The 26,913-nt window shown below is 42.6% G+C and overlaps 1 protein-coding gene across 2 annotated transcripts in view; it reads left to right on the top strand.

Annotated features, from left to right (window-relative positions):
* Window positions 1–26,913, top strand: part of APLP2 (amyloid beta precursor like protein 2) — a 47,649-nt gene that overhangs the window by 9,776 nt on the left and 10,960 nt on the right. The window contains exons 2-10 of one of the 2 annotated variants that reach the window (XM_074927584.1): window positions 13,502–13,675; window positions 14,900–15,029; window positions 18,519–18,631; window positions 20,163–20,338; window positions 20,887–21,107; window positions 22,796–22,963; window positions 25,029–25,144; window positions 25,486–25,560; window positions 26,725–26,883. In XM_074927584.1, coding sequence (XP_074783685.1) covers window positions 13,502–13,675; window positions 14,900–15,029; window positions 18,519–18,631; window positions 20,163–20,338; window positions 20,887–21,107; window positions 22,796–22,963; window positions 25,029–25,144; window positions 25,486–25,560; window positions 26,725–26,883 — 1,332 coding nt within the window. The remainder of the gene's footprint in view (window positions 1–13,501; window positions 13,676–14,899; window positions 15,030–18,518; window positions 18,632–20,162; window positions 20,339–20,886; window positions 21,108–22,795; window positions 22,964–25,028; window positions 25,145–25,485; window positions 25,561–26,724; window positions 26,884–26,913) is intronic. The other variant, XM_074927585.1, reaches the window with a different exon arrangement.

Here is a 26,913-nt window from a genome sequence, read left to right on the forward strand (position 1 = left end):
ATAACCCTATGGGAGGTTTTCCACACAGCATCTATAGCATGTTAATTCCCTCTTTCATTGCAGGGCACTGACTAGAATGCATCATTGTAGTCCTTTTGTAATAGCTGCTGATGTATTTCAAGAGCATTACTGTTCTGAAACGGCCAGTGTCATACTTTTTATCGTGTGTATGCAAACAGCTAAACTGGTTGCTCCAGAGGAGAATGTTATGAAGACAGCCACGAAACTTTGGGCTGGAAGCTTCATCCGTACTGTACAAGTGAGGAGTGCTGTTTTCTAAGACTCTAAATGGCCTTTTGCTTCAGGCGAAAGCAAAGATCACTTCATCTGCTTTTCTGTACTTGGTTTCAGTTCGGCTTTTCATGTTTCCTGTCACTATCTGTAAAGATTTTTGTGAAAAGTTAAATCGTTATTCCCCATTATGCAAGTGGCTCCTAGCTTTACTCATACTGTTCTGTTATTTTATTTAATAGTCTGTGATTATTAAATTTATTTTGATCACATAACTGAGGGCATAACAAACATTTAGCCGCAGCTGGCAGCAAAGTTAACTGTCTAAGATGGGCTTAATGTGTGCAGCTGTTTGTAGCTAAACCTTCAGCAGTGATTCCCCTGGTGTTGACTTACAGTTACTCATTTATGGGTTTTTAAGAGGATGCTTCTGACCTGCCTGTAAGCTGCTCTCGTGCCATAGCAGGGGGCTGGTAGATTTTTACTGTTGATAGCAGCTAGCTTAAAATACTCAACATCAAGTAAAGCAGAGGTTTTTGTTCTGTAATATTTGCCTTGGAATGGCTTCCGTGATTTGGAATATCTCTGAGCAGCACCCATCTACCAGTGTGTATCTGCATCACATCTAGCATGACGTTCTGTGGTGATGAAGAGGATTAAAATAGTCATTAAGCTGCAAAATACACCACATGTCATGTAAAGTACAAAATAAAGATCCAGACAGGCTGAACATGCTGGAGTGGTACAGTCTGTTGGAATGCGTCAGGATGTGGACATCTTTAACTCCTGCCAAATTTCAAATGCTCATATTGCAGAAAGATGAAACTGGGGCTGAGTTTGCGTATGGAAGCACTTGCTCTGTGGTTGTCTGCAGGCACATTTTTTTCCTTTCAAATTCTCTCTGTATGAATGGATAGTTGGTCCCCTCTGCAGCACCTCGGCTCCTGAGTGAAACTTAAAATCACATGCTTAGTGATATTTGTTAGGATACCTCCCATAATGGTGAGAATTAACTTTGGGGAACAAATATCAGCCCCGAAGCAGAGAACTCCTATTATTCCTGCCTCTCTGGGCTAATATTCACATCCCTTTTATTGATAGGTATAACTATGAAAATACACACAACCTCTAATGGAATCGTGCGACTGGATAGTTAGTCCATTTGTCTTTGCTGTCTAGGCTTGGGAATTACCACACAGCCTTGACACACACAAATTCATTTTGTGCCAGTTACCTAACCTGTCTTCCTCCTTGAACTGGTATTACAATCAGATACAGAAATTCTCAGTGCAATTTTCTTGGAGTCTGCTAAATGTTCCAAGCCTTATAACACAAATTCATCTAGTGCGGGTATCGCTACTGTCTAGGCTAATTGGGGGATTGTGCAGGGAGAGGCAGCCTCAAAGATAATTAAGACATCATCTGTTAAGGAGCTAGTTTGAGCTCTCAATGATTTTTTTTTTTTTTTTTTAAGTTGTCCAAAATAAGGCTATGAGAATGAGGTACGTTTCTAGCTGTCTCGTGCTATTGCATCATCAAGCTGTAATTTCAACATGTCTTTCTTGGCCGCTGATTTGTTATGTTGTGAGACATCTGAATATATTCCACAGGGCTAATCCATAACAGTGATTTGCCAGATTCTGGTGAGGTTAATGTTTGCAGCTGAGATGCATACACAGCCGTGTTTCTGAATTTAAAAAAATCCCTTAGTGGGCTCTATCTGAAGTCAACTAGTGAAAAACAAAACCACCAGTCCCTGGGGTTTGAACTTTATGCAACATATTCATCCTTTGACTTTGAGAAAGCTCTACTGAAACTACTCAGCCTATGGCTAGGAAAATGGTGAGTGGCCTATTGCATCAATACACAAATCAATCTAACCCCCCCATCACTGTCCTAGCGCTGGGTTTTACATGTTAAGTCAGCATTTCCATTGCTGTCCATATCTGCTTGGAGGGTGAAGGAAAGGAAAGCTTGTTTGTTATGGCTGACCATTTATTTCTTTCTCACTCAAGCTTGTATCACATTGGACATGAGCATCTGAACAGGCAAAAAAAACTTTTCTGAGAAAGAAAGTATAAATAGTCACCCTCTTCTCATGTCTGATAGACTTTTCCAAACAGGAAAATAAAGAATTGTTTGGAATCCTTGTGTTAACAATAACACATTTTGAAGTTTTTCTTGACTGTTCCTCCAGCTGGAGATTTCTAAGTCTTTAGGGGGGGAAGAAAAACAGTTCTGCTGTTAAGGTAGACAGCCTGGACAAAGGGTTTAAAAAAAAAAAAAAAGAAAAATAAAAAGAAAAATAGTAGTACCTTTAAGAGACCTTGAAGGGGAATTTCTGTTGAAGTGATGGAAGTTCTCAGTGTATGCTGCCTCTTTAAGGCATAACTAGATTGTCTAAATCTGTTCTGTCTGCTCTTTTTCAAAGAGCATTTTCCTTCACTGTTGCAGAACAGGCAGGTTTTGCTTCCACATTTGTAATAAAGCTTTCAGCTCATGATGGTTTTGTGCTTGGAAACCCTTGCTGAAGTGTCACATCTCTTAAAACTCATCAAAGAACTGACCATCAGGTGCATACAGCTGCAGTGTATAACTTCTTCCACCAATTTAATGTTCGGTTCAACTAAGTAGACAGAAAAGAAGAAAGCGCTGCTTTTTATCCTCTCCCTTGAAAATTCTAGAAAATGCTTAAGGAAACAGGTTATTGGTGTACACAGAGTTCATTTTTCTCACTGAAACCCGGAAGAAATTGCTAACAAGTTGAAATCTCATGTTATCAAAGATAAAAATCCGTCCTCCCATTTTGTTTTATTTCCATGCAATGCTGCACGATCTGATACAGCTCAATAGACCGAGGAGCTATAAAACGCAGCATATGAAGATCAGCTGTGTTTGTACAGCATCCAAAGCCAGTCAAATGTTATGCAATGATAGCCCTGAAATATTTGGGGTTCTAGGCTAGCTTCTTTTGAATTGTTTTTACTTTCTGGATCAGCAAAATCAGTACCTAGCCAGCTTTAGTCCGTGCTATAAATTACCACTTAATTTTCTAATAGCATTAAGCAGTTATTCTAAGTAGATATCTGTTGCTTCCCTTAAAGAAACTGTTTAATACATCCATTAAGAGTTTCAGTATGCTACCCGAGCTATGATACGATGCTGTGACTATTAAACCCCAGCTGATAAATTAATGCTTCAGAAATAAAATGCTACTAAATTAGTCAGGATTGCTTTTAAATAGTAAAAAATTTGCAATCCATTAAGCCATTACTGAAGTCCTTTCTTCACTGGCTGTGACCCTGCTGCTGACAAAACTTTAGGGGTACTTCAAAAGGCATTTTGTCATTTGACCTCTCTCTTGTGTCAGATTGCTAAATCTAGGTGTTTCAGCTCTAGGGAATAGATAGAAGTCCACCTTTTATTCTCTGCTTTGGAAGAAGGAAGCAAGCTGTGAGATCTGAGCCTAAATTCTGCTCTTAATACTGGGATCCTTCTGAGGGACATCTGGCTGTTGGGTGACAAGCTTAAAAATAAGCAAGCAAGCCTTTTGCTCTCCGATTCTTGGAAGTAAACAGCGTAACCCCAAGCTATCTTCCTGCACTTAGCCTCGTTGCTTCTGAAGTAAAATAGTGCTTGGCATTCCTTATCCTGCTCCTGTTTGCTTGCTTGCCCACCTCCAGATTGCCAGCGTTAGTGGAAGGAAACTGGCAGCCTTTCATCCGTTTTTTTATTGCTGTTTACTGGGATCAAAAATAGCTGCAGTCAGGAAAATGAACGACTTTTTTTTTTTGGTGAGGATTAGAGATGGTTTTGCTAAGTTATTTGTCTTGCATCTACTTTTTAGTCATAAGTGGTAGGAGCTTATCCTAACGAGCAGCTAACTGAAAATAAACTTTCTTGGTGTGATAGTCGTGTTGAAGTTTTCCATGTAAGAAATAAAGTATCATTTACTATAGCTGAATAAACTTACAGTATCAGTATGGGAATCTTTAATCAGCTTTAAAAGGTTCTTAAAGATGATGTTTTGTATGCGAGTAGTCATGCAAGGTGCTGCCTGAAAGATACTCCATAACAAGCCATGAGCAATTCTCAGAATAAATAACAGGAGGAGGTGTGTGGGAAGGTGTGTGGGGAGATGGTTTTGGTTTAAAATCCCAATTTGCCTTACTTCCTAAATATATTTAATATAAGCTTGAGTTAAGTTACTCATTCTTGGTAATATCTGCTGACTATTCATAGACCTGTAATTTATAGAATTAACCTGTGCTTTTTACAGAGCTTTAAAAGTTTTAAGCATAAATAGATCCTCAGTTTGGATGCTGAAAACAGCAAGGCGATTCCATTTTTTTTTTTTTTTTTTTTGGTAACTTGTTAATTTTGGTTTGGATCAGCATCCACTTGGCAAAGCTCAGGGAGTGGCAGCAGAGATGAAAGCAAGCCCTGCGTTTTAGCTGTGGGTTTCCTATTTCCAAAAGACAGTAGTCATTAGCATGGTTTGGAAAGCCTGGACTTAAAAACCTCATGGTTTCCTCTTCCAGATTTGAAGTTTCATCTGGACTATTTGGAGGGCAGAATTACCTTTTTTGGTTTTTTATCAGAAGATTGTGAATTTGGAGGTGGAAAACAATCTTAGCATGACCTGCAGAGCTTCAGCAGGGTTAGAGCCTGTTGACTCAATTCCTGTATGCTATGGGGAAGTGTGTGTGTAGCCTAATTGCGGGACTTTAAGATACCAGCTGAGTATTTTATCATGTTCCGAAACAATTGCAGTCTGTGCACGTAAATGCCCAATCTAATATTGAACAGCATCTGCAAAGGGAGGGAGACTTGAGCCTGTGAATGGTTGAAACCAAAACCAAACTGCATTGCAAACTGCATTCCTGCTTCTTATCTTTCATTTATCTCAAATTTTTTTCCAGGTATTTTGCTGTGACGCTTCAAATTCTCCATGCTTTGTTAAAATCTGCCCTTCGGTTTCCTGCTTGCCTTTTGGGTCGTTGTGTGTTAGATAACACCACAATCTGTGCAGCCTTTATCTCCAGTCATTCGAGTGGTTAGATGCATGGTTAGACTGAGTAACCACAGGTTCCTACCCTGGCCTCTCCATTGCAGGCTTTTTTGTGCAGCTCCCAGTGAACATCACAAGCTCTCTGAAACAAATATTTATGCTTTTTGGGGGGAGGTTTTTTCAGTTTATTTTGTTTTGGTGTTGTGTCGGTCCCCGTCGTGTGTCATCCCCCCCCCCCCCCCCCCAAAAAAAAAAAAAAAGTGAAATCACTTTAAATCAATAGCAGAGGTTTGGGGTTTGCCTGTCTGATATTAATAGATTCTTCTCTTGGTCTTCTTTCTGCCAGTTGTGTCCACGAGCAGAGCTAGTGAACAAGTTGTGCATGTATGTGAGTTGTGATGAGTTTTAGTCCAGAAATTATTTTTGCTTCGAACAAATTGTTTTGAAGTGATGAAAGATTTTGTAAATGTACTTTCCTGTGTATTATGGAATCTCTGTATCCTGGTAACCACAGGGATTATATTCACTAACTCGTGTGTAGCTAAAGTGCCTTAAGATGGAAGGGACTTGTTATCGAACCATGTGGAGAAGTTCCTTACAAAATAGCATGTCTCTGTACGTCTCCATACATGTGCTGAAAGTGAAGCCTTTATGCTGTGAGCAGTGATAGTTCATATTAACAGCTCAGTAATGAAAGTTAGATCTGAAAGGAGATTAAAATGTTTTTCCTACGTGGAGTGAAATACTACTGATCATAGCTGCTCTTCCTGCCTTGTGTTTTGGATCTCCCTCCTGGTTGTCCAGGAAGGCAGAACTGCCCCGTGGCCATTTTCTTCAGTAGATTTTTTAGTGTACATGAAAACATTAAATTGCACTAAATTTTTCACATGCTGGCTAGCTAACAAGACATCTTGAGTCTCTGTGGTTCACATGCCCAAATAATTCATGTGGGAAAGCAGTAATTAGTCTTGCTGTGCAAAACAATGATGACACAGATTGGAACGATGAGGGGTTGAGGATTAAACTGGGCTGAGCCCAGTGACAGGTGACCTTAGGCAAGTCACTTGACTTTGTGCCTTAGTTTAGCCCCATAATAAATAGGTCTAGCCTCCATGTGCTGTAATATGACTTAGAATCGCTCCATAGAAAAAGGTACTTTAAATAGCAGCCTTGCTGTGTTTTGCTGAAAAGGGGAAAGAAGTGGCCATAAGTGCAGCTGTCTGATACTTCGCCTGACAAGTGTTCCCAAGGCCCTTGTGACGAGGGGAAGGCAGCCTGGCTGATTAAGCATGTTTGGACCTACCTGTGCACTGTGTAAGGATTATTAATGGCATAATAGTGCTGCCTACCTCTTCTCTCGCCTTTATATTTTTAGGGTGGCTTTTGTGGTAAACTGTTCCAGATCCAGCCAAGTTTTGGAGGCTTGAGGCCTATTAATTAATCTTTTTTTTAAAGGACACTGTTCTGGGTACAGTAACATTTGTTCAGGGAATGTTCCAACTGAGTTGTTCTGAACTTTGTCTCTCTGGGGGTAGAGAAGAGGATGCCAAAGGCAACCATGTTACACAACTAACTTCGGGAAGCCAAGACCACGCTGAATCGTGGCTTTACTGAATCTGATCTCTGCGCCCTGAGAGTAGCGATGCCCCAGCGCTGCCCGCAGTGTTGCGTTCCCTATCGGAGTGTGGCAGTTCCCCAGTGCGAATGTCTGACCGGCAGATTATCTGCCCAGTGACTCATGTAGGCTTGGTTTATGGAGCATGATAAACTAGAGGAGGAGGGGGAAGTAATCTGCTGCCTCATTAGTACAAATTCCAAGGGCAAAAAGGCTGCCCGTGAGTCACAGGTACGTGGAAATCTCCCTTTTTCTCTGTAGAAAGGCAGAAGAAAAGGCAAAAGCAGTAAGGAGTGCTTCAGGCTTCAGCAGCGTTTTGGTCTTTGTAATGCTATGGTTGCTGTTGGCCCTTATGAAAGTACACAGATTATTGTCACCGAACTTCTGAGCGTTGGAGGCTGCATGTTAGCCATAAACAGCAGCGATCTAAATATAAACCGCACCCAAGCTAGCACTGCAGCTCCTGCATTGGTTTCCAGTTTTCTGCTGGTGCAGAATCCTCTACCACAGAAGTCAATAAAGGACAAGCAGATGAGAACTCCACCCCTTCCAGCAAGTTAAAGTAAGCCAAAGACTGCTTTACTGAGATTTCTGCCATTTAAATTCAAAAGCAAACACAGGCTGGTATTATCAGCTCACACCAGATCTGCCTGCAGACAATAATTCTTCCTGTCTTGGACCCCTGCCCATGTGCATTATTGTAATTATCAGCAATTTAAAAAAAAATAAAGCAATAAAGCTAGGATGAGCTGCTAGTCTGTAGATTTACTGCCTGCTGTGTCAGGCATTCATTAGCCTTCCTGGGTTCAAGCCACCTATCTGCTGAATAAAAGCAGGAAGAGAAGCGAAGGAAAACAAAGCGTGAAACACAATTTGAAGCACGAATTGAAAGCTCTGCTCATGTTTACAAGTTACAAACCCAAGAACAGGAGAATTTTAAGTATTCTGTTCAGAAGTTCTTCTGGGTAAAGCCTCTCTGCCAACTTCCCTCATTTTTTAAATGAAGTGTTGAAAAATGAAGTTTCCTGAACACTAGTTTGCTATAAACCGTTACTTCACAGGTGAGATTCACGGCAATGAACGCTGGGTTTAAGGGCTGTGCGGCACGTCGAGACCTGGAAAGGCCCAGCTCTACAATGCCAACCCAGCTGTTCTCCTTCCTAAAGCTTCAGCTGAACGCTTCACATCAGATGGCAGCGGTAGAGTTTGTGACTGCAACACCTCTCCTTGGTTTTTGGTGTTATTTTGCCAAGGACTGGCCTCATTTATGGAAGGAGCAATGCCCGTGAACATTAACTCTGCAGACAGCGGTAATGCGGGATGTGCAGCTGGGCTTGGAAGCAGTCAAGTCCCCACACAAATGTGCGTATCAATTTTTCAGCCAAGGAAAGGGTGAAAAGTTAGAAACTTCATGCATTTAAAAGTGGCAGCCATCAAGGGTTATGCTCACAGGAAAGCTGATAAGGTAACAAGGCTCATTTTTGTATGAAAGGAACTGTTTGAATTCCTCAATGGTCTTGAAAGAGTTCAATTTATATTCTCCATGTCTGTGGATATTACACTGACATAGAAGGAGTTGCAGCGCTGACACCCCTGTGTTGCCCTAGAGATAGAGTAAGAAATTTTTTATTTTTTTTTTAAATAGAGAAGCTTCTTTGTTTTTTTCTTTTTTTCTTTAATTAAGTAAAAGCGGGAAGCATAATTTATCTGGATAGGGACTGTGCTGAACAGCATGTTCTGAAGTCCCTCAGGTTGCGGTTCATGTGCGCTCTGATTTAATAAGCAGTATTACTTTCGAGGGGCTTTGCTTAATTAAAAACAAACAGCGCAAGTAATCTTTCAAAGTACTGCCTGGCATTTTTTGTCAGTGTAGCAGCAAATAGTTGTGGGATACTTGTAACTCTTCAGAGCAGGAAATCTGATCCAACCTGCAGACAATCCTGCAAGAGGCTGTGCATTTTCTTTTGAGGCAGCGAATGCCCTCAGCAGCTATTAATCTGTGTTTTCTGGCCTTTTTCAGCAGTTTATAAATTCTAGAGGCTGGAGTTTCAGTTTTAAAGCAACTTAATCTTCCGTGGTTTTATGTGGCTGGGGCTGCCCATGTATTGCTGCAGAGGATTCCTGATGGGAAGTGCAGACAGTAGGAGTTTTCTTAGCAGGCTCTCGATGCTTCTCAAGCCTTGCAGCTCTTCTGCCCTGCAACCAGGGCCAGCATCTCTTGCCGTGCTTGTGCACCTTGAGGTCCCTTTCAGCCTGGTATTTTATGATTCTGTGATATTCTGGGTTATCTGATCAAATAGGCAAGGTTACAGTAATGTTTGACCTCGCTGTAAATTCAGCTTGTAGTTAAATTTGACGTTTTGCCAGATACCTTTCTGCAATAAAGAAAAGCTCTCAGGAACTCATTTCTGTGAAGTATAATGAACGACAGCTCGTGACAAAAGAGAAGCTCTGATCACCCTTCTCAAGTCCCCAGCAGCATGCCAGAAGGCTTTCCTGAATAGCATTCGATAGGGGAGCTGAAAACCCAGCATGCTCGATAAGCTCTGTGGTGATGAGGTTTAACAGAGCCTAGAAATCCAAGGCAAGGAAAATGGGTATATTTTTCATGTTCATGCCTTTTTGAACCTGAACTGCAATGCAATGCATGCATTTCAGGGGTAGATGTGAGACATTCCTTATTTTACGTAAGTTGGTAGGAATTCCTGTGCATTGTTGTTCCCAGCATTGAAGTGGAGGCACAGCAGAGAGCAGAAGCAGTTTAAATTCACAAAAATTCCGCCATAAAGAACATTGTCGTGCTGTGCCATGCCCACCATCTCACTAACCTTGTACCCCTCTTTTGAGAAAGGAGGAGAAAGCACTTATAGGAAGAAAAGGCATGACCCTTTTTAGAGCATAGAGCCCAAGGCCTCTGGATGGGTAAAGCTCACCCATCAAAACCTGTTGTCACGAGTTAAAGAGACTAGTAGTAAATAAAAGACAGGATACTTGGGCAGAGACATTTCCATCAGAGAAGAAGAAGATTTAGAGGTTTGAATTCCAGTGTTTTGGGACCGTAAATCAGGCACTGCATGACAGGATGAGGAATTTAACTGACATTAACTGGCCAGAGATTTATGTGTTTATGAAATCGAATACTTCTTTGGTCTTGGAAAGCAAACTGGTTTACAGAATTATACCAAAAGGCGGAGTAGAATTTATCATGAAACATCTTGTTAAATGCAAGTGCCGGTGAGGGAAGTAATGGTTTATGTAACAATCTTCTCCCAAATAACATTCATCTTGCTCTCGTGTTATGGATAAATATTAACAGGATAATAGCTGCTAAAATAATGTTCACCCAGGACTTACACAACTGGATGAACTCTCTGCCATTACGTGTATGTCGCCCCTCCCGAGCTGTCAGTCTGCTTATTTAAGAGATTGAATAGTTGCTCCCCAGCACTAGGAGAGGCGGCTGCTTCCATTTATGGCTGGGAAATTCCCGAAGAAAAATGTGCTGTCAGTTTGTTCATCCCTCTGCAATGTGGAACGGGTAAAATCTCTGAAGAACTGAAGAGCTTAACTGAGGATATGGCTTTATCCCAAGCTTCGTGCTGGTTCACATGTTCCCCAACCCTCCTTTTGCAGAGCAATGCTTGAATGTAGACTAGCTAACCTCAGCCCGAATGATCGGCTTTTCTTTTTGGTACGCTGAAGGCAATTGTGGGGAGCAACAGAAAATGTCCAAAAAACTCTTGGAGGTGACTTTCTTTGCCAGAGGTGCGGCCGCCACCAGCACAGATGAATTTTGCTGTGCTGTATTCTCTCAGTATGGATAGAATGATACAAAAATGCTAAAAACCTGATGTGTTTGGTGTCTGGAGTGGATTGTCAGCGGTGAAAAATTGAAGCCCATTATTCAAAAATCTTATCTTGCAGGTCATGGGGTTAAAGATTCAACTTGTGTATATCAAAGTTCATTAACTTACTCAACAGTGCAATTCAAGAAAAGATTTCTTCCATTTGATTAAAAGTGATGAAATCAAGCAAGTAATTAGTCTCTTTGTTCCGCTGTGAATTGGGGCTTAGCATGTTCTGGTAGCTACGGCAACAGCACTCGACTGATATGCAAACTATTTGAGCAATCCACGGAGGAGGAATGATACCTTTGCCACAGTGCCGAGGTGTCAGGCTGGAGAGAGGCAAAAATAAACAGGAGCTCGCATCAGTATGTAACTAGGGGGTGGTCATGATTTCAGGAGGTTGGTATGTGTTTGAACAGGAGTTTTGCTCGTGCAAGAGCCATTATGAATGGATTACTGATGGATCTTTCTGCCTCTGGGATGGAGCCTGCAGCTCTCCTGCTTATGCAGTTACCTTATCTTGCTGCATATGTGTTAAGTTTGCTTTGAAGAAAACAGATTTCCAGCATAGGCAGTGCTAATGATCTCCACACCGTTCCTAACACGCACATTTTATTCTTTTGATGTACTGTATTCTTCTTACAAGGGTTAATGCTTTATGCATCCTTGATCTTGCATTTCTTTTTGTTCTTTTCAGAGTTCAGCTTGAATCTTGGATGTAGTTGTAGCGTTGTCATAAAACAAAATTGTGTTGTGGATTGTTTTCTGAACATGTCAAGTCTTGTGCTCTCTGGAAAGTGCTTGTTGGTACCAAGGTGGTGGTTGTTTGTAGAGAGATGAAAGGGCCCTCTTAAAAAGTTTCTGGGTGTTTATAGAGTTATGAAAGATCATTCTACATTTGCCTTTTTCTTCAAAAATGATATCTCTGGGAGGAAGGCAGTGCAAGAGCTGAGGTTTTGCAGTCACCAGAGTGACCAGTATGAGTTGGCACTTGGTAGAACAAAGCACGTGTTGTTTAAATGTTTGATTTCTGAAGGAACAAAGTTACTGCACCCTGTTATTCAGCCTCGGTGTATTCATCACAAGTCCTCTGACACCTGAAGTGTACATATTTTCATTAGGACAGAGAGTACAACAAATGTACCTATACTAAACTTGACAGTACATGTGAATTTGGAAGCATTTTATTACTGGGACATCGATGCTGGTATCTGTTCTCATTTATATAGTTCAGTATTTCATGATTTTGTGATCTGTGCTAGAACATGCTCTCATGAGCATCTGTTGGGTGAAGGGGTTAGAGTAAACAGAGGCCACTTGTATAAGACTCTTTCTCTCAATTAATGTGCAGTTGAATAGTTCTTAAAATTCAAGATGTAACTTTCCTGAAGTTAAGACGTGAATTTATGCATTTGCCCCTCAAGTTGGCCTTATCCCCCAAGCACTAGCCCTGTGTTTGGCACTAAACAGTCCTTGATGCTGAGTGTTGAAATGTCTTACCTCCAGGCAGTGATTCTGTGTGTAAATGGGGAGGGGGAGAAATGAGCTAATTATCATGGAGTTAATTTTTTCCTAATATCCAGCAACTAGGAGCTGCACACAGGGGTTGTCCAGTTGAATTCTTCTCTTTGCTCCGTTATTTGCTTTAAGCATACACATATCGATAGCAGTTGATGGGGATCTGCAGGCGGTAGGGAGTGAACAGTGCCTACAGTAATGTATGCATTTTTGAGTGCGTGAAAAGCTAAATATGAAGGCAGGACTGGTGGCCGAGGGTAGCGCTGTCGGCCAGGAAAAAAGAAATTTAGTGGCGGTGGTGCCCTGAAGCCTCTGTGTATTGCTGTTTCTAATGTGCCTTGTCTGAAGAAGTTGAAATGGATTTCATTCCCCTCAGCACCTTAAAGAGCTTTTGATTTACGAGTTCATGCCTTTTCTTTTTTTTTTTAGCAGCTAGTAGTTATGTAGGGAGAGGATGTTCAGCTCCCAGCATCCATTCTTTTCAGGAAAAAAATACTAAGTCTACAATTTAATTTAATCCCCTTTTTCTTCTTTTGGTCGGCCGGCAAGATTTCAGAAAGGGAACCTGACCTTGTTTTCATTGATCAGTCTGCAGTTTGACCCAAATGTGGGTCTGGGCTGTCGGGTTTTTGTCTGCTGGTGCAGGGTGGGAAGTGCACGGAATACACATCAGGAACCAGGCCCTACAAACCCGCGTGCACTGAAGGAGAGACGACAGGCTTTCAGGAGCTGGTTCCAACAGCTATGCTTTTCTGATCCAGCAGAAGTCGTCTTTACTTCTATGGTCAAGAAGCTTAGGGATTCCTATCCCAATTATTTGAAGATTTTGGGAGAAACACGCAGCTTCAAAGTTGGAGCAGGATTCTTGCAGGGAGAAGCAGTTATTATACCTGCTTTGTCCATAACTTCACAGAGGTATTTCTGCCAGAAGTTATTAGAACTAATTAATTCTCTTCAAATACCAGTTTAACTTTCAGACATGTGTTTTAGCCTTCGTGGACACAGCCTTTAAGTGTGAATTACTCTTGGTTTTGGTAAGCTGTTGTTGCAATAATAAAAACCATTTGGAAAATCAAGACACGTTGCTGGTGAAAACTTGCTGTGGGCTCACCAGCTTTAAGAAACATCGTTATGAAATAGTTTACAAGACTCCACTGATATTCTGGATTAAGCAGGAGCTCTCTGAGAAGATGCCAGAGGGTTTCTGGCTCTCTTGAGTTGTTCTGCTTTAAATCAGATAATGCAATCAACGTGTTTTGTTTTTGTTTGTCTTCACAGGCGCTCGCAGCCAATGCTGGGACAGGGTTTGCAGTGGCAGAGCCTCAAATTGCCATGTTCTGTGGGAAGCTAAATATGCATGTGAATATCCAGACTGGGAAATGGGAACCTGACACTTCGGGGACCAAGAGCTGCTTTGGAAGAAAGGAAGAGATTCTGCAGTACTGCCAAGAGGTGAGTTTTTCTCTGTGATCCCGAGTCTTCGCTGCTGCTAAAGAATTGGATTCCAGTTTAGCTGGTCAGTAGCAAATTAACGCTGTGGGAGACTAACTTGCTTTTGACTAGCTCAGTTCCCTGAACTGTCTTGCTGAGTTACTGCCCGGGAAGAGCAGGGAGCACACTGCAGTGGGATTGAGGAGCTACCTCTGATTTCGATCAGTTTACGCTGCCACAGAGGGTCCTCGGTGTGTATATCAGAGAGGTATTGCTGCCAGTGTTTGCAGGGGTTTCACCATATGTTCTGCCTCTGGACTGGTTAACCAGCATCTGCTCCACGTTGTGCAAACTGCAATCTGTCACCTATTGTCGTTAGAATGTGGCTGTATGTTCTCAGTGACATGTTCTAATTGGCCAGAATATTAGAAAAATATTTTCATCAAAATGTTGACAGTATTTTTAGATTCTTTGTGCTTCATTGTAAAAGATGTAGTGTTTCAGTGTGCTCCAGATATACTGCAGTGTGTTGGCCTTGATAAGTGTCTTTAATTGCTTCTCTGAGATGACAGGCACATAAAATACTGCAGGGAATGTATTTTCTAATTTTTTTTTAATGGGAAAGTGATAGAATGCACCGTGTCTGGACTGGGAAACTTTAAAAAACTATTTTACAAAGCTGATATAACTGGGACTACATTTGCATTCATGTAGTAGAAGCCTAAATATAAGTCAGTGTCTGGACTTGAGAACTTGAGCAGGATGTAGGCATCATATTAATACATCATAAATGTCACAGGCATCAGGAAACCTGAGGAGCTAGGTGCATATTAGCTTGACAAATGATGAGAGAGTCTGAAGATATTACTAAAGCCTATGCTTGCCCTCTTCCAGGGGGTATCATCCTGCACCAGACAGAGTAGAACAAATAAATTGTTCTCTGCTACCACGCAAAACCACACACCTCAGCTTAGCACCGATGAAGGCTCTTGCCCCTGACGTGCCTTTCTCCTGCCACAAAGAAGTGATGGCACGTTCCATCTCCCAAGCCTTGTGTGACAGACAGCTGGGGGCTTTTTTATGTCTTCAGCTGTCGTAAGCTTGATCCAGAAGAGAATGTGCGTCCACTTGCAAATTTGAACTTGGTTTTGTGTAGAGAATCAGCCTCGCTACTTCTGTTGAGGAGCCGCTTTGCATGTCCTTTGGCCTTTCTGGAGAGAAACCTCTCTCTGTCTCGTTAAACAGATGTATCCAGAGCTTCAGATCACAAATGTTGTGGAAGCCAATCAACCTGTCAGCATCGACAGCTGGTGCAAGAGGGGGAAGAAGCAGTGCAAGGACCACACTCACATTGTCGTGCCCTACAAGTGCCTGGGTGAGTGCATGGTGTGATGGGTTTTGGTGCGTTCTTGTGGCTTCTTACAGAGAGAGCAACTGAGTTTCTAAGGCTTCTCTCATACCAGCTTGCCGTTTCCACATCCAACTTGCACTTGAATGTTTTTATTTCCACAAGATGGAACTCTGCCTTTCTCAAGCAGATCGACAGCTTGATAACAGCTGTGGTGGAATAATGGTGCCTGGCGTGAAAAAGAAATCCCCATTCTCTCTGCAACTGCCATAAAACCTGAAGGCTATTGTATTTGAGTATCACAAAGACATTGGGATTTAATACTCTGATCCTATTTTTGTGGAGCTTTAATATTTTGTTGCCTTGGAGACTTAAATGCTCAGTGTGCTCAGACTTCCTGCTTTGGTCTTGGCAAGAGATCTCTATTCTGTTTCAATGACTATATTTAAACTTTGCTGTTTCAAAGAGGCCCTGCTTCTTGCAGCTGTATCCCATGTCCCCAGTTTGAAGTGTGAAAGAGTATGAGAGAAGCTGTGATGGATTTCATGGTGCTTTCCAGAATCTATCCGCCCACTTGAATCAGGCAATGTCTTTATTTTGTTTACCTTGTGACTTTTGACCTGTGCGTTGTGCCTGACGCTGTGCTGCACTGCGTGTGTTCTTAGTGTTAAGCTTAGTCTCAGCTGGCTGAATCTCTTTGCAGTTACCCACTAGAAGAGACTTGTTTTGAAAGGAGTCCTGTGAGATCTTGAAGAGTCTGATTGCGGGGAGCATTCGGTGGGAACCAGTTTTCATAATCTGCAGCAGTATCTGTGGTTTGACATAGGAGAACACCAGCAAATCTGCAGCACTCTGTGGGTGCTGTTCTGTATGTAATTCCTCCCGCTAGACGATCATCAAGCACTGTACAAAAAATGAAATTTGCTGTGGATACATCCTGGGAGAAAGATGCATCTTTTTGTAGATGTGGAAGTGTAAGTTTGAGAAGTAACCAACCCCAGCTGATTATACTGAGGATTTCTCATGGAAATAAGGATGAAAGTGTGATCTCTGGATTTATACAGAGTCATCTCTTTTTAGAAATAATCCTCCCCCAGGCCTGTTCTCCAGATGAAAAATAAACTGATTTTAGTGATAGTGCCATAAAATTTGGTAAGCATTAAAGTATCTGTTGAGGTTTTTAATTAGTGTCTTTCACAGTGTTGCTGACTTGTACAGCCCAGCCTGCAAAGCAGCTTTGGGTTTCAGATCCGAGTTGCAAGTCAGTAGTCCATATGAGTATAAAATGTTGTCGTTGTCTTTAGCAGTCCACAAATTGCTTGTTGTAAATGGGTGATATGTTTCTCTGGGGTTGCCTATGACTTTTTGTTTACAGTCGAACTATGGGGTTTTTTTCTTCCTATTGGTGCTTCTGTCTTCCTTGGTACATTAATGCACCGGCTATCTTGAGGTAGGATCTTGCTGTCATACCTGTTTAACCTTCTCCTGCCTCCCCCCACCAATGCAAGTTCTTTTGTATTTCAAAGGTGGAGAGGGGAGAAGAGGAGAATCCATTAGCACTCTCACTGAACTGCAGAATGAAGGGAACAGTAGGATGATGGGAGCAGGGCTGAGCCTGGCTGAGGTGCGAAAAGACGACCTGCTGACAGTTCTGGCGAGGCTGTTAGGTGGCATGGAAACACCTCTTAGGCCTGCTCTGATTGGAAAAAAAGGGGATTTTTCTTTTTTGATAGCAGTGGCCATGAATGGGGAAGGTGCCCGTTAATTTGTAGGATGTAGGGGTTTTCCAGTTCCTAGGTGCATTGAGAGAACCTTGCACTGCGTGAAGGTGCTAGGATTCAGTGGTTTTCAGAGTAGCTGTTTAATGGCTGGGTTTTGTTACTGATTACTCTATTGGATCAGTTTGAGTCTTCTGCCTTCAGGCCCTGGAATCAGTCTCTTGATTTAATTTTTGGTCAGTTTTAGCTTTCTTATCAGATACTTTTGAACACAAACCTCTCCTGAGAGCGAAGGAGGAAGGATTATTAACTCAAAATTGTGACTGGTCTGTTTTGAGAGAAGAAAATGGGGAAAATAGCATTTCTCTGTTGTGTCTTTTATTTGAAAATTTAACTCACTTAAAAGGTTTTATGAATGCTAGCTGATTTCGTTACCTGGCAGTTGTCATCAGATAATCTGTCCCTAAATTCTACTTGACTTGTGCATAGCACATTGGAGAAGTGTCCATGAGCCTTGAGTATCAGTACTAAGGGGCTGCAAAAAAAATTAGTCGTGCGAAATATTAGAATTTACTTTCAAATCACAATGTTGAAGGTTGTTTGGACAGCTGGTCCCTGGAGACTCCATGAGAAAAGGCCTTTGGCTTAAAAGAACTTTTCTCCAATTTTAACAAAGGATTCCTAAAGCTGCTAGTCAGGTGTGGGAGGCATGTTGCTTTGAAACACTTGAGCTGAAGGTCTATTTCTGGTTTTCTCAGATTCTCTAGATATCTCCTTATTTTAAAATTACTGGATGTGGCATTTAAATCTGCAGGAAAGGAAGAAAAATCTCAATGTTGAGGAAATTTCACATTTGGATTCCAGTGGCAGTGCTTTTTAGGACTTCTGGGCTGAGAACAGAAAGTAATGTTTGTGTAGTTCTGATACTTATTTAATGTATTGTTGGTGCCAAACTGAGTTGTGGTGGAAATTCAGGCTAAATAGCTTTTAAGTCCAGCTAATACAGAGTTTGTAGAGCAGACTTGATTATGTCTCTCCCTCCTGCCTTCCTCAAAAGCAAAAGTCTGTTTTTAATGTTGTGCCAAAATTTCATCATGCTGGTGAGGTTGTGGTTATCTAAATGTTGGAATGCAGTGTTTTTGCTGACTCTGGTCCTGCTCTGGTTTTTTGGGTTGTATAGTTTTTATTTTTTCAGCCCTCTGTGTTTTGGTTAGGACTGTCCGAGTCAGGGAATGTGCTGCAGTTGATCCTGAATTAAACCATCTGGAAACAAAACAAAACAAAAACAAACAAGACTTGCTCATATACCCAGATACTGAAAACATAGATAACACTCGTGGCATATAAAAAATTCCAGGCTGTTAGAGCACCAGACAGCATGAACTAGCTTTGGTATGATGCAGCTCATGTAGAAATTGGTGATTAAGTGGTTTGAAAACTTCTGTGTGCAGATGCAATCTTTCCAAAGATTCCTGTGAAATCTCTTCAGTTAATCCTGTCCGTTCCATGAACAACTATTTATTAACTTGCATTGTAAACTTTGCCTTTGCTGCAGCCTTAGGGTTCACATAATGTTTCAGCGATCAGCGTCTATTTCTGTTTTCCTCTTGGAGCCTCCGAGTGTCTCTTTTTCTGTGAATTTGCAGAGGTAGCTGTTGATCCGGCCTGTCTCTGCTAAGAATGTATCAACCCTTTAAGGCACTTGCGACGACCTATGCTTTGGGGGAGTTCTGATACTGGCTTTGTCGTGTGTTGGAAGTTGGACACGTGTGAACAGTGGATGTTTCTTGTTTTTCAGTGGGTGAGTTTGTAAGCGATGTCCTGCTGGTTCCAGAGAAGTGCCGGTTCTTCCACAAGGAGCGGATGGATGTGTGTAAAAGCCATCAGCACTGGCACACTGTGGCAAAAGAGGTAATGGAGCTGCTGAGGCAGGAATATTTATTCTGGATTTTTCCATTTGGGTGCTTGTAGCATTGAAGCATAACAGCGTTTATCTCTGGGGTCTGTTATTCCCGTGTCGTGGTCTATGGACTGAGGTGGAGAGCAATGAAAAACACAATTTAAAAGTACTCAGGTGTCTAAAAATCCTGTGTAGCTCTCTGAGTTAATTCTTCACTCATGAAAAGCTGTCCTGAGTAGCTTGCCCAAAATGATACTCTAGGACGGAGCTAGGAATTGAAATCAAGTCTCTAGGATATTGCCTGAAGCAATGGCCTATCCTTCTTTCCAGGGTAGAGAGCTACAGTGATCATAGGATGTTTTTTATTTTTCTTGCACATTTTGTGTTAATGTACCTGCTGCTGCTGGGGATTTGGTTAGGAGTGCTTGCTGGGGGACAGTCTACGAGTTTTGTTGTGGCTGATTAGTGGTTTTACATAAGAGATGGATTATCTTCTCAGAATGAATCTAGCCCATGGGTTTTCCTGTGGGTTTTTTTTAATCCTGGATAGCAAAAATGTTGCAAATTCTCTGCACACCCTTTTGAAGTGGGGGTAGTAAAAACAAAATCATGACAAAATGTAGATGTTTTCCATTTTGTAGAAACGCAGTTGTGGAAACAGCAACACGAGTTTTGTGATGGTGCTAGTAAAGATGAGGTTAAGGATGCAACAATTAAACTTCCCATTTCTTTGAAAACCCAGGAGCTAAAACCCATCTAAATAAAGCTGTGCTAGAGAAAATTTGCCTTTTAATTGAGGATAAACTTGTTAATGTCTAGCAAACTTTAAAAAACCCCTTGCTTTCAGCATAGTTGGAGAACTTTTCCAGAAATATTTGGCTCATTTTACATCCGTGCTGTAACAAAGCAAAGCACAAAAGGGTTCTGATGCACATAATAAAGCCTTTCTTACTTCATTCTTTTCTAGGGTGCCACAAAGGCACGTATTGCTCTAGCTTAAGAGAATTGTATAGACATAATGTCTAATTGCAGTTTGCATTTGGCTTTTTCTTGAATTATCTGATTGATTTTCATCTACAGCATGTTAAAATTATCTTGACACAAAGTCCATTTAAGCGATTATTCACTTACTCCTATATAAAGTTTAATAGACAAAGTTTAATGAAGTGGCCAGCCCAGAAAAGCAAACAACAGTTCTGTTTCTTTCAAGTGCTTTCTCCCTTGAGTTGGCACCAAATGTCTAGTTATTTTTCCTGAACTTTGCTGCTGACAAATGAGCAGTTGTTAGGGGCTGTGGAGCATTTGATACCTTAACACCAGGAAGCACTGCATGGTTCTTGAGTCTGGGAGTTTTCTGGGGATTTTGCTTAAGCTACAAGTTTCAAATCCATTTTCCTTTGATGTTGAGACTTAGGTTATATGTCGCTGTTGTCTTTTTGCTGTAAAATTTAGACCGTTGTCAGCATTCTTGGGATGATAAGGAAAGTCTAGCTTTGAATAAAGCAAGAACATGATGCTAATGTGAATGGGCTCCTCTTTCAGGCCTGTCTGACAGAAGGGATGATCCTGCACAGTTACGGCATGCTGCTGCCCTGCGGAGTAGACCAGTTCCATGGAACAGAATATGTATGTTGTCCTCAGACAAAGGTTGTGGATGAGGCTCTGTCCAAGGAGGAAGAGGATGAAGACGAGGATGAAGACTATGACGTTTATAAAAGGTAGGCTTCTTACTGGCATAGATGTTAACAGCTCTGTATGTGAAGTTGCTGTTCGTGAATATTTCACGCAGTGACTTTCTTGTGGCGGGGACTGAGAGGAGAATTTCTGTGCTTTTGGGTTTCCCAGAGGAGTGTCCTGAGCCTGAAAAAGCCTCTCAGAAGGACAAATGACTTTGCAGTGCTCCTGTAACTGGAGGAGCTAAACAGCTCCCTTCCCTTCATTCTTAGTCAGTCAGAAAGACTGTCTGGCTGCTCCAGTAGGTCCCTCCCCCAGTGGTGGACTTCCACTTACTGAAAAGAAGCTGATGGGAGAATGCAGGCAGCCCCTCTAAGCCAGAGGCACAGAGAAGCTCTGCCTGCAATAACAGGACTCTCTGCAATGAGGGAGGTCCCGTTGCTGTGGTTGATCAATAGTTGGTAGATTTATTTTTCCCATCTCTTGTGTTTCTAGAACAGATGACAAGAGAATCGTTGTTCTGGTACATGAAAGGCTGGCTGTGAAGTGGTTAGCCTTAACTTTACTCCCTAACTGAACTGTATCCCTTCAGTGAGTTCCCTACAGAGGCAGGTGTAGAAGACTTCACAGGAACAGCTGTGGAGGAAGATGAGGATGAAGAAGACGAAGGGGAAGAGGAGGAGGAGGACGTGGTGGAAGACCGTGATTACTATTATGATAGCTACAAAGTTGACGATTACAATGAAGAGACCCCCACAGAGCCTAGCAACGAGAAGGCTGTTTCTGAAAAAGAAGTCAGCAGCGATATGAAATGTAAGACACATTCTAGCCCACAGGCCTCTTGCTTCCTTGAGAGTATTCTCGTTGGCTGTTGGTTGGTGATGGGTTTTTGATCAAGTTAATAAATGCCACTTGGAAGTTTTATTTGCCAGATAAGTTGGCAAACAGAGGAAAGCTGATGATGCTTATGTTTCAAGTGTTGAAATTAACTCTCTAGAGCATTTGCCATATGTTTCCAGATAAACAGCAGTTCTGCTGGCAGAAAGCCCGGTGTTTGGCACACTGAACGAGCACCTTCGTGAAGGTGCAGTGTGGAATCAGAAAACCACACCTGCGTGGGCTAGTTTTGAAAAACCTTAGAGGCTTTTGGGGGTGCACTAAGAATTTAAAGTCGTAGTTTGGGGTGATTACCCTGCTTTTGGTGTTTTATACTCGTTTACAAAAAGGAAGCTGAAAGTGATGGGCTGTACTCTGCAGAGGTGGCCTAAAAGGGCCATCTGGCCACTTAAGGGTGAGGAAGATACGTAGCGCTGCCTTAAACAGCCTTTGCATAAACCCTTCTCTTTCCTGAAACAAAGTCAGCCGACACAATTGGCCCACTTTTATTATATGAGTAACATATACTTACTGCAGTAGTAATACAGACTGTGCTTGCGGTAGCTTTTGTTAAGTGCTGGGTGCCATTGCAGAGGGCATCTGCTGATTGTGTGGTGCCTCAGCGTTATATGAGGTCCTACACTTCACCTGTGGAAGTGTCTGCAGAGGAAGGAGGAGGGGAGAGGGACCGAAATTCAATTAGCTACAGATCACTGAATCATTGCCAGCAATTCTTGCATCTTTTTGGTAAAATGCCAGCATGCTGCAGATAATTTTACTTGCTGAAATAAGGCTTAGCTCATATATGTGCAGGGTTGTTACAGATCTGCAGGTGTTGAAACAGAATTGGAGCAATATGATTGGGGTGTCTGTTTTGGGGGGTACGCAGTCTGTTTTTCTGTAGTACCGTGAACAGTTGCTAACTCACAGACTGTATCTGTTCTCTTGCCTCAGAATAACCCAGCTGCTTATATTGCCCGCTTATTGTGAAGCAGTCCACGTGCCATGGCTACCTGGAGTTTCAGTGTTTAGTGTATAGATGTTTCAAAACTTAAAAAACTAGCGGCTGCGATTGCCATGGCAATCACGTTCTTTTTGCTTAGCCTGCCTTTTCACTTCCTCTTAATACCTCACCTTTAAGATGTGAAGTGTCTATCCAGGCAGAGTGCAGCGGAACAGGACACCTTTGAATTCTTTAAGCAGCCCTAATGGGTTTTCTTTCCATCGTGTTGGTTTTATACAGTAGAGGCTCTACCACTGGGACACACGAGGCATAGCGCTGTGGCATCAGCAAAATAGATCCTAGCTAAGGAGAAGTCACTTCTGCAGATGAGAGCTCCATGTTGAGAAAACTGCTGCTGCTACATGTTTGCCCCAAAGCACCACGTGCAGGCGCTTCCCCAAATAGCACTGGCAAGCCTTGCGATGGATGCTTTTGCAATGTTAAAAATCGCCCCCCACCCCCCAAAACTGACAAAAGCCCTTTGGTCGGTGAAGTAGCGATGCTGAGGCCAGCGCTGGTGCCCCAGAAGAAGCTGTGACCTAGAGCCACCTCTGCGTTGCGTAAGTCGCTCGGCAAGGCCTGTGCTCCTCACTAGCTCATGTTCTAACCCGTCTCCACACAGCTGTCTGCTCCCAGGAGGCGATGACAGGGCCCTGCCGGGCTGTGATGCCTCGTTGGTACTTCGACCCTAACAAGAGAAAATGCGTTCGCTTTATATATGGAGGCTGCGGAGGCAACAGGAACAATTTTGAGTCAGAGGAGTATTGTATGGCTGTGTGTAAAAAGATGAGTAAGTCCTGCCTCCCACTGGCCCTTTTGCAGCTAGCCACTGTCTGTCTGGCGTTTGGTGTCTCCTCCTCCTTGCCTAAGTCAAGAGAGGATACGTCTGTAGCTCATCCTTTTGGTTCTGGTGTCTGCAGCAGTTCTGTCTGTCCTTTTGCAGCAGTCTCCTCTTGTCTCCGCTTCTCTAGGTCTTTAGGGTGAACTTTCCTGGGGAAAGCGGCTCTCGGCATACGCTGTCTGTGCTCACCGTTGCCTTGCAGCTCTTGCTAAGGGCTTAGTTGTCATCATCCAGATCTACAGCAGGGATCAGGGGCTGTCTCTAACCTCTTGTGAAAACACATAGCTTGCTTGTTCGCGTAATTGGCTTTTTTTCCAAATATGTGGAAGGAAGCACTCGCTTTCCCCAGTCATGTTACTGTGCATATGTTTCACCAGTCGGTCCTGGAAACCAGGCTGCTACTTGCTGTTCTGGTAGTAGGTGTTTTCTTGCTATTGTATTTTGGGAAAATATCAGAGTAGTAGTATAGAATTCAGATTCCCACCTTCAGCTTGGTTTGAAATACGAATCTTAACTCAATCTCTGCATTTCTGAGAGCCTGAAATTTTTGGCACCAATTTCACCTGGCTTTTATGTCAGATGATAAAACTACCGAAAACATTTTAACCTCCTTATTAATCTTATTGTTGAACTCCAGCACTTCCACTTCAGCTACCATTAAAGCTTTTTGAAAGGCTTTTTGTGTTATCTGGGGCTTGGCAGTCTGACTATACAGCCGTAATCCTGTTTACAAAATGGGCTTCATGCAAGTGCTTTAGATTGGGCTGATCTAACTGAAGTGGTGAAATAAAAGATGCGGATGTCAGGAGCTTTTTGTACAAAAGTTTGTCCTGTTACAGAGGGATTTGGGGCTGGAAAGAGAGTTCTCTGTGTCCAAGCCTGGTTTAGAAATGCCATGAGCAGGCCCAGAATACAGTACAGATGTGACGTTGTCCCTTGCACGCAGCGGTAATGCCTGTGTTGTGTGTTGCCATTTTTTCATGCCATAATCCTTTCCCCTTCTTCACTCCTCCTTCCTTAGTTACAGTAAAGGTTCGTGGACTCAGGTGCATGCTAAACTCTTACCCTGTATCCATGCCAAAGTGCCAGGTGAATTTTTTTCTACAGCATGCTTTTTCAATGACGTGTTGGAGGTTTATTCCACCCAAATAACTAATGGGATTGAAAGGTTGCCTTAACTTTCCCTTTCTGCCCTCCCTCTGCTGAAGGGCAACAACAGAGCGCATCGTTTTTTGGTGAGATCCTTTCAGAAAGGGTTCTGGGATGTGTAGTTTCTAAAACTGTAGCACGGAAACTTGATTCAGCGTCTCCTGAGCTGCAGTATATGGAGTACAGAGCCCCTGTTGTGGATTTTGCAGATGGTTGCCATTACCAGTTCTGAAATTCTGTTTCTCCCTTTGTCGAATTTGAATGTCTTAAAGATACAAACCATCCAGTTTATTGGACAAGTCAATTTGTCACACTGAGCCTCCTTCTGTTGCTGTCTTGTCTAATATCATTGCCTGTTAGTCCTGCATGATGCATCTGGTAGGGAAGGTAGGTTTGAAGTGTGAAATACCGGGTAGTGTTTTGTGCAGATTTATTGTCAAGCTCCCTAATCATATTAATGATGTCTGGAGCCAGCTTGTCAGCGAACAGCTAATGCACAAAATGTCATTTAAACTATCCAAAGCCAATGTGAAAGGGAAGAGAAAACAAGTCCTGTATTCTGCAATCCAAGTCATTCTTTTGCTGGAGCTGAATAATGCTCGTCTCAGAACTAATGAGAAGACCGAACAGGTGCTGGTTGCCGCAGTGCATTACTGTGTTGTTGGGATGATGTAACTAACTGATGTTGTGCAGTAAATTGGCAGCGTAGATACCAAAATGGACTCCTGGTAGGTGGCGGTTCAGTAAACTCAGTCTGCCAGATTGTTAATTATGCAGGCATGGAGATTCTTCTCCCTACCTGTCCTTTGCAATCCAGGATTGCAGGTTTGTGAACCTCCGCTTACCCTTACTTTTCTCTTTGCAGTGCCAACTGATGATGTGGATGTCTATTTTGAAACCCCAGCTGATGACAACGAGCACGCCCGCTTCCAGAAGGCGAAGGAGCAGCTGGAGGTCAGACACCACAACCGCATGGACCGGGTGAGCTTCAGTCGTTTGTGCTGTGCCCGTGTTTTTCTGGACAAATTGATGATGAACTGACTTCCTTTCCAGTCGCCAACCTTCTGCGTGTCTCTTGCAACGTGACCACGCTGTGGCAGTTAGATTGTAATTTCTTCAGATGCTGGGAGAGAGGAATCACTGGAGATGCTTGCCTTGCTGCTCATTTGCTTAAGTGCTAGGTTTAAACCCCACAGCAGCTCTTTTGTGCCTTCGAAACCTATCTGGGCTGGGCAAAGATCTGCCTGTGAAGGCAAATTAGCTCACAAAGATCAGATGTAAATTTGTGTCTTGTTGATGTGTTCTGTCCTTTCTTTGTCCAGGTGAAAAAGGAATGGGAGGAAGCAGAACACCAAGCTGTAAATCTCCCCAAGGCAGAAAGGCAGACCCTCATTCAGGTAAGGACCTAAAGTTACTGGTGCTTGGCCTTCGTCTTCTCAATAAACCGAGAGATTGTAATATTCAAAGCCAAAAGACGACTGAGATGGAAGAACAGCTTTCCTGTTCTGTCAACAGCTGCTTTTTAGAGGAGATCTGATTCAGTTACGTGCTTTGTTCTGAAAGCTGGAGATGATCCCATACTGTGCCAGGTCCTTTCCTAGACCCAGTGGAAGGGAGCTGTCTCACCCCTCAAGCGCAGCAGCAGCAGCAGAGACAAATTGTAACTTCAGACCTTTGGCCTGTTTTGCACTAACCAGCTGCCTCACAGCCCAGTTCAGAGTGGCCCCGACTCTCTGGACGCGCATTTCCTGTTCGGGCAGACTTAGTGAAAACCACTTAGACAGCACATAAAGCTGGTTTGCTGCCAAAATGCCAATCTTTTGCCTTATGAGGAGAGTTCAGTTAGACTGTGAAGTTAATCAGGGATATTCTCCGTATGGGATTGTTAGGGGCAGGCTCTTCTGGCAATGACAACTATATGAAGTTCCCTCAAGCTAATATACGACTAAGTGACTGACTCCAGCTTTTAAACCCATTTTATCCTGGAACACAGTTTTCTCTCTACATTTTTTAACGTAAGCCACTTTAAGTCCAAAAGACTTTTCCATCATCTCTGTTGAAACATAACAACGCTTAATGGACTTTGCTGGCTCGTTGGAGATGTGGGTTATGACCTTTCTAATAGAATATAAAGAGATTTGATATGAAGGCGCACTGATGAAAAATCCCCTATGCGATACCTCTGTAAACTTACAAATTCACATTAATGTCTCTAGGCTGAAGGCATCTACCCTACTTCCATATTGCAAGGTTGAGGGAAAGAGTTAATACTGTGCCATTCGTTCAGTGCAGTCTGGATCTCCCATCTTCAACATGATCTTTATTTGCAAGGTCGTGTGCCCCCTTCAGACCTTTGAAGGGGGTTTGGAAGACAGATTTTCACTATTGAGTTTGCAAAGATGAAATCCTCATCACTGCTTCTCAGTGCCCTTCTTTCCTCCTCTAAATGCCTGGGACGTGCAGTGTGACTGTCTCTGTTTGTCCTGAGGAGTTATGTCAGTGAGAATAGGTGACCCTGATGCATACAGTGCATTTCATGCAGATTCCTTTCTTTCTTCTAGCACTTCCAGGCAATGGTGAAATCGCTGGAGAAAGAGGCAGCAAGTGAGAAGCAGCAGCTTGTGGAAACTCACCTGGCTCGTGTGGAAGCCATGTTGAACGATCGCCGTCGGATTGCTCTGGAGAACTACCTGGCTGCCCTGCAGGCTGACCCGCCACGGGTGAGTGTCTTTGCAACAAATTTTGATGAC

The sequence above is a fragment of the Athene noctua genome, chromosome 26 (assembly GCF_965140245.1).
Source record: "Athene noctua chromosome 26, bAthNoc1.hap1.1, whole genome shotgun sequence".
Taxonomy (NCBI): Eukaryota; Metazoa; Chordata; class Aves; order Strigiformes; family Strigidae; genus Athene; species Athene noctua.